Source organism: Sapajus apella, unplaced genomic scaffold, assembly GCF_009761245.1.
Source record: "Sapajus apella isolate SASKATOON/1434 unplaced genomic scaffold, GSC_monkey_1.0 scaffold2, whole genome shotgun sequence".
Lineage (NCBI taxonomy): Eukaryota > Metazoa > Chordata > Mammalia > Primates > Cebidae > Sapajus > Sapajus apella.
In genome coordinates, this window is record NW_022436942.1 from 86,978,274 (window position 1) to 86,992,645 (window position 14,372).

The following is a 14,372-nucleotide window of genomic DNA, read 5'->3' on the forward strand; positions in this document are numbered from 1 at the left end:
AATTCCAATGAGCGGCACATCTAAAGTAATGATTCCTTGCAGCCTATCAAACCTAAAATCTATGAAAGCTTAAGTTTGACTGGGTAACTCCTTCCTGCTTTTCTGATTTCTGTTTTATTGTATTTCTAGGTTTACTGCTATTTCTGTCTCCCGTCTCCATCTCTCTCTCTCTGTCAACTCTGTTCGTATTTCTATAATGGAAACTCGAATTTGCCTCATTCAGATTGTGGCGTTTTTCTTCTTCAAGCTAGCCCTAGGGAAACTGACTTGTTTTTCATATGGAAAACTAGTGTTAGTAGAAACCTTTATTCTTTCCCAGCCCTCAAAATCAGCTTTTTCAGCTAGTAAGTCTAATTAACGTGTTTGACTGAAGTTCCTTTTGCTTTGTAAAAACAAGTGAAAATAATAATCCCACCACTTTGGGAAGTCAAGGCGGCAGATCTCTTGAGGTCAGGAGTTCAAGAGAAGCCTGACCAACGTGGTGAAACCCCGTCTCTACTAAAAATACAAAAATTAGACGGGTGTGGTGGCTCATGCCTATGGTCCCAGCTATTTGGGAGGGTAAGGCAGGAGAATCACTTGAACCCGGGAGGTGGAGGTTGCAGTGGGGCCAAAATTGCGCCATTGCACTCCAGCCTGGGCAAGAAGAGTTAAACTGTCTTGAAAGAAAGAAGGGAAATAATCAAGAGAGCTTCTGGAATAGAATACCAGCATAGAGACTGGCTCAGCGTACATTGGACTTCCGTTCCTGAGCCCGCCGGTGACTCACACTTGGGAGATGAAGCGACGTGGGGGTGGCTGTTGGCAGCAGTATGCCAGATCATGAAAACAACACATTTTGTTTTGAAGATAAAAATACCGTTCTCCAGGAAATGTTACTATCGGAAAGACATGTCAACGTGTGCATTTGTAAGTGACGACTGCAAACCTTGACTCACGGATAACTTGGATGTTAGAGGAAAAGCAAAGGTAATAAAACTAAGTTTGGCGTTAAAAGAGGGAGACAAAATTTACTAAAACAATTAGGTAGGTATGTGCCTCACTTCTGAGCATCAGCAGGCCCACCTTATTGAATAGCTCCTTGTTAAGAGCTAAGAATTCATACCACCTTAAAGCTGCCAGGGGCTTTAGGGAGCCTGAAATGTCATTCATCAGAGTTGAGGCTCACGTGTGATGAGGCTGAGCGCTTGAACACTTGATCAGGATTTTTCCACTCTGATCTTTATTTTCTGAGAATGATATTTTATATGTGAAGAGTGCATGTAGGCTACTCAAATCCAAATGCTGTCTCTGCCTTTTAGTTTTTGTTTTTTTAAAAAATCTGGAATAAGATGAGGCATATAGCCCTTCACTCCATCATTTTCTAATTTAGTTTCCTATATTCCCGTTACATTTAATCTCCAGCCCAGGAAGAAGATGAGGAGAGAGGAAAGGAACATAGGATTTGCTGAGCTCTCTGCAGCGTCCTGCAGGTTAGGGGTCTCATCAGAAATTTAGTAAGTCAGGGACCCGCACTTTCAAAAATGGAAGTGAAATAAAACAGAAAACATCAAAGTGCCTTGCATGTAATAAGCCTAAAGTTGTTTTTAATTATATATAAACTCTGTGTCTGTGCGTATCTATATCTCTCATGTGACTGAGTTGCAGCATAATAGTTTATCTTACCATATGTCATTGCCAAAAAACTCTGAAAGTCAATATTGTACCTTATGGATGGTCCTCTTCCCAGGACCATCTTTCCAGGGATCCTAGGATACGGGCAGTGGGAGGGCCACTTTATTCCAGCCTACGCGACCAAAATGCCAACGGGTCACCAGAGCCTTCTCAGTAGCTAAGTACGTCAGAGCAAAGGAACAAAATTCCAGCACTCACACCTCTCACACAGCAAAAATACAGAAACATAGTCTCTTCACCTGACGGCACCTAGGTTCTTCAAACAGTGCTTTGAATACCGTCTCTGGATGCCATCTTTGTAGATGGTTTTTCGGTATTTGCCTTTTTTTCCAATTTGGTAATACCGATTCTCGACTTTCCCCCTTTGTATGGGACATTTGTGGTTCTCCTTGTCCCTTCCTTCCTTCTGTCTTCCTCCTGCTGGGTATGTGAGTAGGTATTCCATGCACATCAAGAATGTGATGGACGTGATGCTGCTTCCTTCTCAGGGTGTCACGTCTGGATGTGGAAGGCATCAGCTTGTCCCAATACCAGAGATCTTTTTCTGACTATATAAACTCGTGTGTGTGTGTGTGTGTGTGTGTGTGTGTGTTTGTGTTTACACACAGGCCATGTGTGCTGGGCTAAGCTTTTCTCCCTTAGTTAAGCTGGTATCCCCTGGTTCCTTCATGTACTGTGCAGGTATTATATTTCCTTTGTAATTAATAAGTAATTTTTGAGAGGGCTCTCTTAATCTCTATTCTCATCAAACTTTCACTTGCAAATTTTAGCATTCATTGCTGGCTCTTGCCTAGGAATGTAGGCTTTGCCTGTTTCTCCTGCCTGATCTTGCAATCCTGTAAAGTTTTCTCCATTAAAAAAAAAAACAAAACATTTATTAAAGTGAATAGCTTGGCTCTTGATCTCATATTCGAATGCCTAACCTCAAATTCATTCTGACCTCAATTCAAATTCTGCATGTAGCTTCTAGCTGAGACTTTTGGTTAAACAAGGACTCCCTGAGGTTTGCATTTCCACTTAGAATATTAAGGAAAGGGCTGGGTGTGGTGGCTCACACCTGTAATCCCAGCACTTTGGGAGGATGAGGCCAGTAGATCACCTGAGGTCAGGAGTTCGAGCCCAGCCTGGCCAACATGGTGAAATCTCAACTCTACCAAAAATACAAAAATAAGCTGGACATGGTGGCCTGAGCCTGTAGTCCCAGCTACTTGGGAGACTGAGGCAGGAGAATCACTTGAACCCAGGAGGCAAAGGTTGTAGTGAGCCGACAACGCACCATTGCACTCCAGCCCAGGCAGCAGGCTGAGACTCCATCTCAAAAAATAATAATAATAATAATAATAAGTATTAAGGAAATATTGAAAACTCAACAAATTTCAATGGAAATTGACAATGCAGATTGTCCGCAGCTTATTCAGAGGCTATGACAATTTTCTAAGGCTTTTCTAAGAGCGACGATCTCAATCTTAACATTTCAGTAAAGATTTTCTCCCGTTAGATATTAATTTCTTGAAGCTCTTGTGATTGTGTTAAAGTGGTCTCCGTGACTCATTATATTCAGACTAGTTGTATTCCTGTTCAAGATCTGGATAGCACAGAGAAAATGAAAGTGTTTGAATTAAATAATGAATGAATGCCCATCCTGGGAAAGAAAACCTTTAACCTGCATGACTTTATGGTCAATTATACAGGTTATAAATACTGAAGTTTTAGGTTGGCCTGTGTGAAATATATTAGCAATTTCTATTGAATGCATCGTCTGCTGAGCTGGAATAAGCCACCTCAGGATGTGCCAGCTGCTCCCATTTGTCCTGTGATGGGGGTATGGACCTTCTAAGGCCTCCAGAGTTTTTTGCTAATAAGGCTCAGCTTTTTCCTGTATCTGCAGATGTCTTGGTCTGGATCCCTCACTTTTTTTTTTTTTTTTTTTTAGTCCGGAGTCTCCCTCTGTCACCCAGACTGGGAGTGTGATGGCGCAATCTCGGCTCACTGCAACCTCCGTCTCCTGGATTAGAGCGATCCTCCTGCCTCAGCCTCCCAAGCAGCTGGAATTACAGGTGCCCGCCACCATACCTGGCTAATTTTTGTATTTTTAGTAGAGACGGGGTTTCACCGTGTTGGTCAGGCTGGTCTCCAACTCCTGACCTCAGGTGATCTGCCAGCCTCGGCCTCCCACAGTGCTGGGATTACAGGCATGAGCCACGGCACCTGACGGGATCCCTCACTTTAGAGAGCAGATGCACTATAGGAAATTTGGACTGCGAAGCAAATGTGTCTAAATTTATGCCCCTTTTCCAGAAACTTTTATTACAAAATTAAACATATTTTCTCATTTAAAAAAAAAAGATGGGCTGGGTGTGGTGGCTCACACCTGCAATCCCAGTACTTTTAAGGTGGGTGGATCACAAGGTCAGGAGATTGAGACCAGCCTGGCCAACATGGTGAAACCCCCTCTGTACTAAAAATAGGAAAAAAACATTAGCCGGGCGCAGTGGCACGTGCCTGTAGTCCTATCTACTCAGGAAGCTGAGGCAGGAGAAGCACTTGAACCTGGGAGGTTGTGGTTGCAGTGAGCCAAGATCGGGCCACTGCACTCCAGCCTGGGCAGCAGAGCGAGTCTCCGTCTCAAAAGAAAAAAAAAAAAATAAAAGATGTACCAGCTGAAAACAGCCACCCTGCATTTCTCCTGATGCATGCCTCCCATGAGGGTCACTTCGTGTGTGTCCACCGGGCTCACCTGGACACTTACAGTTGGCTAAACTTTGACTGGGTCCTGCATGAGCTCATCATGTGTCCAGGGCCTCATGCAACCCAGATGGCTGAGTCTCCACACTAAAGCCTCATTCTTGGCCTGTCACAGTGGCTCAGATTATCCAATCACTTAGGTGTTAAGCCCATTGTGCATTAGCTATTCTTCCTGGTGCTCCCCCTCTGGCCTCTCCCACCCTCCAGCAGGCCCCAGTGTGTGTCCTTCCCCCCATGTGTCCATGTGCTTTTCTCATTCAGCTCCCACTCATAAGTAAGAACATGCAGTGTTTAGTTTGCTGAGGATAATGGATTCCAACTCCATCCATGTCTCTGCAAAGGACATGATCTTGTTCCTTTTTATGGCTGCATAGTATTCCATGGTGTATATGTACCATATTTTCTTGATTCAGTCTATCATTGATGGGCATTTGGGTTGATTCCAGGACATGTGTTTATTTAGATGTGTGTATCCCTCTATGCATATATGAGTTCATGAGTACATTTTTCTATTTTCATCAAGAAATTATTCTTCCTACCTGGAATTATATCTAAGTCTTTTCTAGAATATCTGGCTACTATTTCAGTCATAGCTGAGTCAGTTTTCCCTTGCCTCATCCTTCTTCTTTACAGCAGGGGGGGAGTTTGTGTTTTACAGCCTGAGCCCAGCTCCATTTTTCCCACCAGAAAGCATTAGTTTACAGCAAGGACATTAATATAAAAGTAAGAGTAGGGGCCGGGCGTGGTGGCTCACACCTGTAATCCAAGCACTTTGGGAGGCCGAGGCAGGCAGATCACCTGAGGTCAGGGGTTTGAGACCAGCCTGGCCAACATGGTGAAACCCCATCTCTACTAAAAATACAAAAATTAGCCGGGCGTGGTGGTGCGTGTCTGTAATCTCAGTTACCCAGGAGGCTAAGGCAGGAGAATCGCTTGAACCCAGGAGATGGAGGTTGCAGTGAGCCAAGCAGAGATTGTGCCACTGCACTCAGCCTGGACAACAGAGCAAGACTCTGTCTCAAAAATAAAAAAGTAAGAATAGGGGCAGCTGGTCTCGAAGTCAGAGGCCCCCACTTCTGAATGCATCTGTGATATCGCTGCTGCTGCAGCATCCAGAGTCCTGCCTACTGAAAACATTCCGAACTCTTCTCTTACAGAGATTAACCAAAGTGCTGACAATTTGCACATATTTCTTCTGATATGTGGACTTCGACAAGTGAAGGACCCTCTCTACCTGGTGGGCGCGTTTTCAGGTGTGCTTGCTGGTTACGTTCCTGCGTTGTTTATGGAATTCCTGTGGGCTCGTGTCTCAGCATTTCTCCCTTCCCGGCTTTGAGCTTTTTAGCTCATTCTCTGCACATGAGAGCTGTTTCTAGATCGCTGCTTTCGAAAAGAACAGAAAACTGTATGGGGTCAGCAGCTCTGGGAGGAATTTCCACCCTGTTTTCCACTGTCCTGTGCCCTCAGGTTCTGAGAAAATCACAAAAATAGCAAATCATTGTAAGACTAAAAGAATTTTACCTGAAAATATTTCACACATACCAATCTGTGTGATGCATTTGGAGTTTTATTTATTGTTTAAGCTAATCTATGTAGCTTTAGTATATTCCAAAGTCCACATTGAATTGTAGTGATACTGGACACTCATCCTAGTTATCCAGTAAATTAGAAATCTAGATAATGGATATTATTGTAGAAAAAAATTCTGCTTAAAATCATAAAATTTCAAACATAGAAATTCTAAATAAATACTATTTAAATTGACTAATATTATGAATGAAAGCCAAATGGTATGAAATAATAACTGAGAAATTTATATTGAAGTAAATTGTGCTTGCAGCTGCGGCTGGAACCCATGTTAAGTATTTCATTGTTTTCTTTTTTCTTCCCCAGAATGGCACCAGGAGGAGCCCAATGTGTACCTGGTGATTGTGGGGCCTGAAGTAAGTTGATGTGCAGTAAACACTGATCTCACCTTTGTTTCCTTCTTTATACTTTTTATGTGTTTTCCACAATTAGTTTACATTGCTCTTCTAACCAAGTGGGATTTTCTTCTTTTTAAGTAAATGAAGTCAGTTTGCCTTTTAAAAAATGAAAACTAGACCAAGGTTAAAGATCATTTCAATTACAATTAATCTTTACAACTAATTTATTGCATAAAACTAATAACTTCTACAGAAATACGGAGGAATCCAGCCAGCCGCAGTGACTCCTGCCTGCAATCCCAGCACTTTGGGAGGCTGAGGCAGGCGGATCACCTGAGGGCAGGAGTTGGAGACCAGCCCTGAGAATGTGGTGATACCTCATCTCTACTAAAAATACAAAATTTAGCCGGGCTTGGTGGTGGCTGCCTGTAATGTCAGCTGCTTGGGAGGCTGAGGCAGGAGAATCATTTGACCTCGGGAGGTGGAGGTTGCTGTGAGCCAAGATTGTGCCACTGCACTCCAGCCTGAGTAACGGAGCAAGATTCTGTCTCCAAAAAAAAAAAAAAAAAAAAAAAAAAAAGAAATACAGAGGAGTTCTATAGAGAGAAAATTAAAGTTATATAAAGTGAAAATTAGTCTAATTCACTGCATAAGGCAAATATCATGTGTGATCCAAATTGTTTTTGAAATTTCCTTAAATTACTCAACAAGCCTGGTGTTGTTCCTTCTACCCAGCATTGGGTGGCAGGTAACACCTTTGGGAGCCCTGTTATGCGGAAATGAGTATCTGTAAATCTGAGAAACACTCTGGGACGGGAGACGTTCCGACCCGACCATGGCGGCCGTGACAGAGGATGGAGTCCCTGGGAGACACTTGGAGATGCCGCCTCCAATTCCATGGGGACTCCGGGATATTCACTCATCCCTCACCAGATGAGGATCCAACACCTGCTGTGTTCCACGCCGGTCCTGGTAGAAGTCCCAAACACTTAGAGTCGTAGAATCTGTCGCTGCAGCGGGCATCTCGCCAGAATGAACTCGCACTTACTCCAAGCGATTTGGAAAATAGAATACACCTAGTGTTTCCAGTCAGACAGGGAGGACCGCTGGCCGTGACGGCTCCGTGTCTTTGTGGGTTTTCTTTTCTTTGAGATGGAGCTTCGCCCATGTCACTCAGGCTGGCATGCAGTAGCATGATCTCAGCTCACTGCAACCTCTGCTTCCTGGGTTCACACAATTGTCCCACCTCCGTCTTCCAAGTAGCTGGGATTACAGGCACTTGCCACCACGCCTGTCTACTTTTTGTATTTTTAGTAGAGTTTAGCCATGTTGGCAGGCTGGTCTGGAACTCCTGAGCTCAGACAATCCGCCCACCTCAGCCTCCCGAAGTGCTGGGATTCCAGGCCTGAGCCACGGCGCCCGGCCTCATTGTGGGGTTTCTGTTCCGCAGTTGCTGCTGTGGCCTGTGTGTATGCGTCCCTCCAAACTCCCATGCTGAAACCTAATCCCCAGTGTGAGGGTATTAAAGAGGTGGGCCTTTGAGTGTGATTCAGGCATAAGGGAAGATGAGTGCCCGTTGGGGAGGCCCCAGAGGGCTGCCTCGCCCCTTCCGCCAAGCAAGGACACGGTGAGCATCTGGATGGGAACAGGCCTCGCCAGATACCCGTCTTGCCCACACCGCGATGGCGGGCCTGCAGCCTCCAGGACTGTGAGCAGTGCATGTCTGTGGTTTGTCAGCCTCTGGTTGATGGTATTTTGCGATCGCAACTCCCACGGAGAGACAGCTGCCTGGCCTGTAGTGTTGATAAAATCTGTGTGGCTGCACTGGTCATCTCATGCAAATGAACTTGTGTTGACGTCAAGCAGCCTGGAAAACAAAACAGCCTTAGTGTTCTCAGCCTGACGGGTGTACCGCTGGCGGTGTCAACTCCATTTCTTTGAGGGGTTTCTGTTTCTGGTCCCTAAAACAGCAGTGTCCCTGAAAACCCGAGTGAATGGAGCTTTACACAACTGCCCAGAGCCTGGTTTGTCTTGCGGTTCTTCCTTATATAGTTTTTCTAGTTCCCTAGGGACCAAAAAGCATGCCGGGGGAGTTGCAAGCTTTTCTCAGTATTTTCAAAGGCTTTTGGAAATATTTACCTGGAAAGGACAGCATAAGGTATGAAAAATGTCAAGGGCTAGGCTGGGCGCAGTGGCTCACGCCTGGAATCCCAGCACTTTAGGAGGCCAAGGCGGGCAGATCACCTGAGGTCAGGAGTTTGACACCAGCCTGGCCAACATGATGAAAACTGTCTCTATTAAAAATACAAAATTCAGCCAGGCATGGTGGCCTGCACCTATAATCCCAGCTCCTCGGGAGGCTGAGGCACAAGAATCACTTGAACCCGGGAAGTGGAGGTTGCAGTGAGCTGAGATTGCACCACTGCACTCCAGCTTGGGCGACAGAGCAAGACTCCATTCAAAACAAATAAACAAATAAACAAACAAACATCAAGGGCTAGAATCTGTGTGGCCACGTTGAATACCATATGGAAGCTAAATTCCGCTTAAATGTGGCAGTTTGTTAACATTCGCCCACACACACGTACACATACACATACACACATGTGTGTGCAGGCATGCACACACATACATACACATGTACACATACACATACACACATGTGTGTGCAGGTGTGCACACACATGTACATACGTACATATACACATGCATGCATGTGTGTGCAGGTGTGCACACACACATACATGCATGCAGGCGTGTGCACACACGTATATATACACATACACACGTGTGTGCAGGTGTGCACACATACATATACACAGACGTGCGTGCAGGCGTGTGCACACACATACATATACATATGCATGTGTGTGCAGGTGTGCACACACGCATATACACACACACGTGCATGCAGGCGTGCACACACACACATTAAGTGCTAGCCTTGTGGCAACAAGGTAATTCCCAGTGCACTAATTAATGTTAAGTCCCATAGAGGCATGGTCATTATTATTACTTTTTCAAATCCTCTCTTTATTTTTCTGTTTGAAGAACATTGAAAGAAAAGCTTCTAGTTTGATGCTAAAATTCTGGCTAATCAAGAGAGAAGGCCTCAGGCTTGGAGCCATGGGCACGCGTCAGCAGCATCTGGAAGGAATGTAAAACGTGGTTTTCTTTTTCATTGTTTTCATTCTTATATCACAGCCTGTGTATGGTGCTTGATACCGGCTTTCCAATCATGAAAATCTCCTTTCAAAATAAATGGACTTCACAAAGAGTATTAACTAAGCAGTGGTCCCGATGGTGTGCAGATGTGACAGACTGTGAATGTGCATGTGAATAGCCAAAGTTTGGGAACGAGTTCTGTGCAGGATTAGCATGTGGGGTGGAAGAAATACTTCAGAAGAGCCCCTGCCGGAGAGCGACCTCCACAGACACTGAACCGAAGGTGATCTGGTCGCTGGGTCTGGCTTTTTCGGGGTCACATTTTCTCTCCAGGAAGCCAGTACAGGGGGCAAACATAGGGGCACACGGATAGCACTGGGTACGTGACAGATCCCTCTTCCAGAGAAGTAAAGACTGAGGGGGCCCATGAGTCGATGCAGAGGTGAAGAGAGAGCTGCTGGACGCAGGGTGCCTGCCTAGACTCACCTGTCCTCTCAGCTCAGCTGCCTGCGGTGAGGCAACAGGTGCCAGTTGCTTCTTAATGGCTTCTTTTTTTTAAAATTTATTTTATTGCATTTTAGGTTTTGGGGTACATACATGTGAAGGACATGCAAGATTGTTGCATAGGTACACACGTGGCAGCGTGATTTGCTGCCTTCCTCCCCATCACCCATATTTGGCGTTTCTCCGCACGCTATCTCTCCCCAACTCCCCAACCCCTGCTGTCCCTCCCCTATTTCCCCCCAACAGACCCCAGTGTGTGATGCTCCCCTCCCTGTGTCCATGTGTTCTCATTGTTCAACACCCGCCTATGAGTGAGAACATGTGGTGTTTAATCTTCTGCTCTTGTGTCAGTTTGCTGAGAATGATGGTTTCCAGGTTCATCCATGTCCCTACAAAGGATACAAACTCATCGTTTTTGATGGCTGCATAATATTCCATGGTGTATATGTGCCACATTTTCCCTGTCCAGTCTATCATTGATGGGCATTTGGGTTGGTTCCAGGTCTTTGCTATTGTAAACAGTGCTGCAAAGAACATTCGTGTGCACGCTTCTTAAGTTAATAGTCTTTTAGGAATGACACCATCTTGCTGCTGCTGTTTTCATATGAAGCAGTCAGAAATGTTTTTCACTTCCTGGAGGAAATATGTCTCTTCTACCACTTCTTCTTTTCTGAGCTGGGTCTCACTCTGTCTCCCAGGCTGGAGTGCAGTGGTGTGATCTCGGCTCACTGCAGCCTCCGCCTCCCAGGTTCAAGCAGTTCTCCTGCCTCAGCCTCCTGAGTAGCTGGGATTTACAGATGCGCACCACCATGCCCGGCTAATTTTGTATTTTTAGTAGAGACGGGTTTTCTCCATGTTGGCCAGGCCGGTCTCCAACTCCTGACCTCAGGTGATCCACCCACCTCGGCCTTTCACAGTGCTGGGATTACAGGTGTGAGCCCCGCCCCCTTCTACCATTTCTTTATGGAACACGGCACCTCTCCTCTAATTGTCGTTTGCCTACTTTTGAAAGCACAATATGAGTGTAAAAAGTGTTTGCCTTCCCTCCTAAAGTGACTTAGGAATCTTGTCCCTGCGGGGCAGGGAGCTGACTCTGCAGGAGCAGCCACAAGTCCAGAGGCCTCTTTTTATTTGGAGGGGCAAATGTGTGTGTGTGTGTGCGTTTATTAAAAATAATGTCAGTGAAATGCCTTTATTTTAAGTGATGGGATCTAAACTCTGTGCAGGTCAGCATATGCGCATGCGTGGACACACACCCCCCACACACACACACATACACACACACACCCCCCCTACAAAATGCATCTGTATTTTCTTTCCTTTTCTAATTCTGGAAGGAGGTAACTGTGAAATGGCTTTGGCTGTTGAGGAGCTGACTGGGACTCGACATTCCAGAATTAAGAACAGATGGAGGCAGGGCTGGTTGAAGGTGCCGTAGGCCCCCAGAGGTGATGGAAAGCCCCATCTGGGGACATGTTAGCTCCTCCACGATTTCCAGAGGCCCTCACTCTCCATTTCCACACTAGTCTAACCCATCTGTAATCTACCTGATGACAAGATGCGTGGTAGGCAAATACAGGTCCCAGAGGAGTCCCCTCGAGCCGCCACCCAGCTAGACCACTGCCCTGAACCCCTGATGTTCCCGTCTGGAGCTGCACATCCAGCCCAGCACGTCAGTTTGCTTGGGCGGAGCAGATAACACAAAGTGAAGAGAGGAAAGGGTGGCTGGACAGGCGGTGCTGCAGCAGGGCGTCCAGGACCCTGGTGGGAAGGACTGTGGTCTGAGAGTCTTTTTAATTCGTAAATTATTAAGAATTCTAAAGCACCTCTTCCACGAGGCACTTTGCTACCTATAACTAAAGCAGTCCTAGGAAATGGAAACGGGCACCCTTTGGTTATGGATTTGTTGCTTAAGCAAATGGTCACGAGCGCCAGGCCTGGGCCTGTTCACACATAGCCCCGAGCTGTGCTGGGATTTGCTGACACCGAGCCTTCCACGTCCAGCTGTGGTTCACGGTGAGGCCGTGGGTCCTCCCGGCCTTGGGGGGCCTTTAGCAGAAGCGAAGGCTCTGGGCACGATCCTAATTTAAGATCTCTGCCTCGTCGAAGGTCTTTCTCAAATCGAAGGGGAAAAGGAACAGCCACCGCCACAAAAACCTTGACATCATCTCAGTGGATGGAAGAAGTTGAGTATCTAAGTTTCTGAGGCCGCACTGAATCCAACAAATTGCAAGCCCCTTCCAACAGCTGCTTTACTTCCGATTCTCTCCCTCCCACCGAAGCTTCGGAATGGGAGCATCTAGGCCCACGTGTCAGTGCCTCACACGCACGCTGCAGATAGGGCCGTGTCTTCACGTGTTGTTTGGTTTTTAACTGTAAGCAGGAAACCACTTCTCTCCGGGAGAGAGAGCTTTTCAGGAAATGGCGGAGCCCTATCTCCTCAAAGCCCTGTTTATCAGTGTCCATGGTGTCGACGCTTTACCAAGGCCCATTTCCAGTTACTCAGCAGGTGTCACCGAGCACAGAGTGGGGATGCCAGGCGGGTATCCACAGGCAGCTCCAGGTGTGGGCAGAGCGGATGCCCGCACACTTGCCTGCGACACGTGCACACGTGCACACAGGCAGACGTCAGAAACAAGGTCTGTTAATGCACTTTCTTTTACTTCGTGCAATTCACGCATTCTGATGTTTTAAAAACTGTCCCATGCTGCCTTTTGTTATGACATGCTTTTCTGTCCTATGCCATTTTGAGAAATGCTTCTTTTTATTTTACCCCACAATTGATTTTATAATTTGCTACCTAGTAGCGGTGTAGTTTGAAACACTGTGACTTGGATGACCTTGGATGGGGGTTCTGCGCGTGGGTCTGTGGGTGTGTGGGGCACGCTGAAGTTCTTCTCTGGTTAGGGCCCGTGCGCTTCCGCTTCCTCCAGGCGAAATTCTTTCTGCAGACCTGTCTGGCTCAGATGCCACCCTCCCAGATATGCTTCCCCTGACCACTCAACTTAAACTCCCTCTCCTCCACCATCGTTATAAAATTTCCAAACATCGGTTAATTTTCAGAGTTCTGAATACAGAACTAGCAGGAGACTTAGGCGATTTGGTGCTTGTGGTTGACGCCGCTGCAGTGTGACGGGTGCACGTGCTGAGGATCTGGAGGTGGGTTTGAGAAGTGAGTAAGAAGTCAAGTCTTGGGACACATTAAAATTTTTATCGGAAAGACTACGGCACACAGCAGATTTAACACCCTGAATCTCACCGTTACCTGTGGCATCCAGTGGGAGCGCACTCGGCTTCCGCCCGTTTCTTTCTCTGTTGACTGCAAAGCTCAGTGAGTGAACACACCCTTTAGGTTTGAGTTAGACACTTTTGGAGGGCTGGAGCTTTTTCCAGATCACGTTCGCTGCCTCTTAATACGAAATCACATTGACTTACTTACTTAGTGTGCCTTGGAAGAGACAGTCTATTTTTTTTTTTTTTTGAGATGGAATTTTGCTCTTTCACCCAGGCTGGAGTGAAGTGACAATCAGGGCTCACAGCAACCTCCCCCCCCACCCCCAGGTTCAAGCAATTCTCCCACCTCAGCCTTCCGAGTAGCTGGGATTATAGGCATGTTCCACCACACCCAGCTAATTTTTGTATTTTTAGTAGAGATGGGGTTTCACCGTGTTGACCAAGCTGGTCTCGAACTCCTGACCTCAGGTGATCTGCCTGTCTCAGCCTCGCAAAGTGCTAGGATTACAGGTATGAGCCACTGTGCCCGGCCAGCTCCATCAGTTTTTATGAGGCAGTGGCAGTGCATCTGTAGCAGTGCTTCCCTCTTGTCCATTTCTCTCCAGGGACCCCCAATTCTCAGGAGGTCCCAATGTAGAAACCACAGCAGTTCAGACCTGAGACTCCGCCCCAGGCATCAGAAACCACCTGTGGCCCAATGCCAGCCAAAAGCTATTTATTAGAAGAGGAGCACTCACTAAGAGAATTCCTGGGCAGGCTGGCAAGCCAGCTCGGATTTAGGCAGAACCAAGGCATTCCAGAGGCCAGGGTGTCGTGTCAAGAAGCCCTTCCTTCAGGGCTTCACACCTGAGAAAACAAGCCCCACCCATGCCTCGGTCTCCGTCATCCTCTTCAAGGACCGGCTCCAGGAAGAGGGCCCTGGATTGTCCCAGCTTGGGTCCCAGCCCACTCTTTTGTGAGCCTGGAACAGGACAGGCTGGAGGTGCTTCAGCAAAGGGCAGTGCAGGCGGGGTGTGTCTGTGTGGACCTCTGCACTGGCCATTTCTGGATGCAGCCAGGAGGCAGTTGCTGCAGCAGCTTGCTTTGAATATCATCCCTCTGCTTTTTAATTTGCATTTTCCGCTC

The 14,372-nt window shown here is 46.7% G+C and overlaps 1 protein-coding gene across 5 annotated transcripts in view; it reads left to right on the plus strand.

Annotated features, from left to right (window-relative positions):
* Positions 1-14,372, plus strand: part of GLT1D1 (glycosyltransferase 1 domain containing 1) — a 116,858-nt gene that overhangs the window by 60,378 nt on the left and 42,108 nt on the right. For 4 of the 5 annotated variants that reach the window (XM_032244169.1, XM_032244177.1, XM_032244171.1 and 1 more), the window contains 2 exons: positions 5,577-5,672; positions 6,313-6,362. In XM_032244169.1, coding sequence (XP_032100060.1) covers positions 5,577-5,672; positions 6,313-6,362 — 146 coding nt within the window. The remainder of the gene's footprint in view (positions 1-5,576; positions 5,673-6,312; positions 6,363-14,372) is intronic. The other variant, XM_032244170.1, reaches the window with a different exon arrangement.